Consider the following 2,376-nt stretch of genomic DNA (forward strand, 5'->3'; position numbering starts at 1 on the left):
GTCAACACTTCATCTATATGTTTCAACAGATATAACCATGTCATGCGAGTGTAGTCATCAACAAAGATTACAAACCAGCGAAATCCAGACACCGTAGTTATCGGGGATGGCCTCCCCACATCAGAGTGAATTAAAGCAAATTGAACTTTACTTTTGTCCATACTTAAAGGATAGATAGTTCTATGACTCTTAGCTAAGATGCAAGTGTTACATTGAAAATCACGAGGCTGCATATCTGTAAATAAACCCGGAAATAAATGTTTCATGTATCCGAATGATGGATGTCCCAACTGGCGATGCCAGGTCCAAATCTTTTGTTCTTTGGTGTTACTTTGATGATGTGCATGATGTGCTTGACCAGTACTAAGGTCATCCATGTAGTAGAGCCCCCCCTCCTAGTACTACGCCCAATTATCTCCTTGGTGAGAATATCCTGAAGAATACAAAAAGTATGATAGATGAGCACAACACAATTTAGATCAGTGGAAATCTGGCTAATAGATAGTAATTTATGGGAGAGCGAGGGAACAAGCAAAGTGTTCTTTAAGGATATTGTAGGTGACAAGGTCACAGTGCCTGCTCCTGTGACTGGAGATATAGCCCCATTGGTATTAGCAATTGTAGTCCGTCTTGGTGGTGAAGTTTTTGAAAAATCAGTAGCATCATAGGTCATGTGGTCGGTAGCCCCCGAGTCAAGTATCCATGCATTGCTATCAACAGTGTTATGGGGAAGATTGTTACCTGAATCTGAGAGGTGTACGTCTCCTTGTGGTAATTCACCAGGTGGTGTGAATGAAAGTTGGGATTCTGCTGTAACCGTCATAGCCTTACCACCAGTTTCAGCCTTGTCTTGACGTTTCCGAGCTTGGATTCATGCCACCAGTCGGGGTAGCCATGTAATTTGAAGCAATTCTCTCGGGTATGCTTTGAGTTACTACAATGAGAACACTTAGTTCCACCAGAAGATGTTCGAGATTTAGAGGACATACTAGATTTTCCGTTGCTCAAAGACAGAGAGCCCGTTGAGGATGAACTAGGTTGTCCAGTTTTAACACCTTTAGAGGCCAAAACAGCTCCTGGAGTTTCAATATTGTTACCGGTGATCATGACCCTTTGCCGGATAGCTTCCCTACAAACATGTGCGTATGCTTGTTCAATAGTGGGAAACGGATGCATTTGGAGTACATCTGCTCGAATCTTGTCTAGTCTGTCATCAAGGCCATCCAAGAAAATATACACTCTCTCTTCTTGAAGAAGATTATTGTAACGTTCAATATTCGCAGCACATCCCATTGGATTTGGACGGCGAAAATCAATTTCACGCCATAAACCTTGGAGATCATTATAATACTTTTCAAGAGGCCCTCTAGACTGGCGCAAGCGGGTCACACGGCACCGGAGATCGTATACTTGCGAGGTATCACTGCCATCAAAGTAAGTAGTAGCAACAGAATCCCACACCATCTTTGTCGTAGGGAATCGAATAAAGTTACCGATCAAGGATACGTCCATGGAGTTAATTAACCAGCCCTTGACAATAGCGTTGTCCGTACGCCATCTTCGAAAGGTTGGGTCAGTCTGAGGAGGCTGGGGAAGCTCGCCATTAATATATCCCAATTTGTCTTTGCCAGAGATATACATCTCAACAACTTGGGACCAAAAAGCATAGTTGGTGTTGTCCAACTTGATGCCAATTTGAGCGGCGGGAGTATCTATAGTTGAGGTCGGTCTGTACAGAATTTCAGCCATTCCGGTAGTCAATTCGGTGAGAGTAGGGTTGGATCGTTGTTCCCCAGACGGATCTAAGGTTTCTGAATCGGACATGGTTGTATCTGCCGAAGGGTGTCCTTGCTAATGGTGTCTCGGAGCAGAAGAGGGAAGAGTCTGAGGAGAGGCTGAAGGGAATCTTGGGTTACACGGAAGATGACGTGGTTTCCACCGACTTCGTGGGTGACAGCAGGTCAAGCATCTTCGATGCCAAGGTTAGAATTGCCCTAAACGATAACATTGTTAAGCTCGTTTTCTGGTATGACAACAAATGGGGTTACAACTCTTGTGTAACTGACTTGATCCTCCACATGGCCTCTACCAACTGAAACTGTTGACCAGTATGGCTTTCCGTGTCCCAACTGTGGATGTCTCCGTGGTGGATCTCACCATAAGACTCAAGAAGAAGGCAACCTACGAACAGATCAAAGCCGCTATCAAGGAGGAGTCGGAGGGGGAGAGTCGCAGCGGTTAGGGATTTAATGGTAGCGGCGCGTCGTTGGGGATTCCACAGTCGGCTTTCCTTGGGACGACGAACTCAACAGTGGCAGCGATGGGAGGTGGGAAGCCAACAATTGCTACTAATGCTGAGGGTCAGAGAACGATGCC

The 2,376-nt window shown here is 45.3% G+C and overlaps 1 protein-coding gene across 1 annotated transcript; it reads right to left on the reverse strand.

The window, feature by feature from the left end:
- Window positions 1-819: 819 nt before the first annotated feature.
- Window positions 820-1,824, reverse strand: LOC148804256 (uncharacterized). Its single transcript, XM_088900335.1, has one exon. It carries the CDS (start codon window positions 1,822-1,824, stop codon window positions 820-822), a length of 1,005 nt encoding a protein of 334 aa, XP_088756461.1.
- Window positions 1,825-2,376: the final 552 nt, after the last annotated feature.

This window comes from Nelumbo nucifera, chromosome 1, assembly GCF_055504915.1.
Source record: "Nelumbo nucifera cultivar China Antique chromosome 1, China Antique-T2T, whole genome shotgun sequence".
Taxonomy (NCBI): Eukaryota; Viridiplantae; Streptophyta; class Magnoliopsida; order Proteales; family Nelumbonaceae; genus Nelumbo; species Nelumbo nucifera.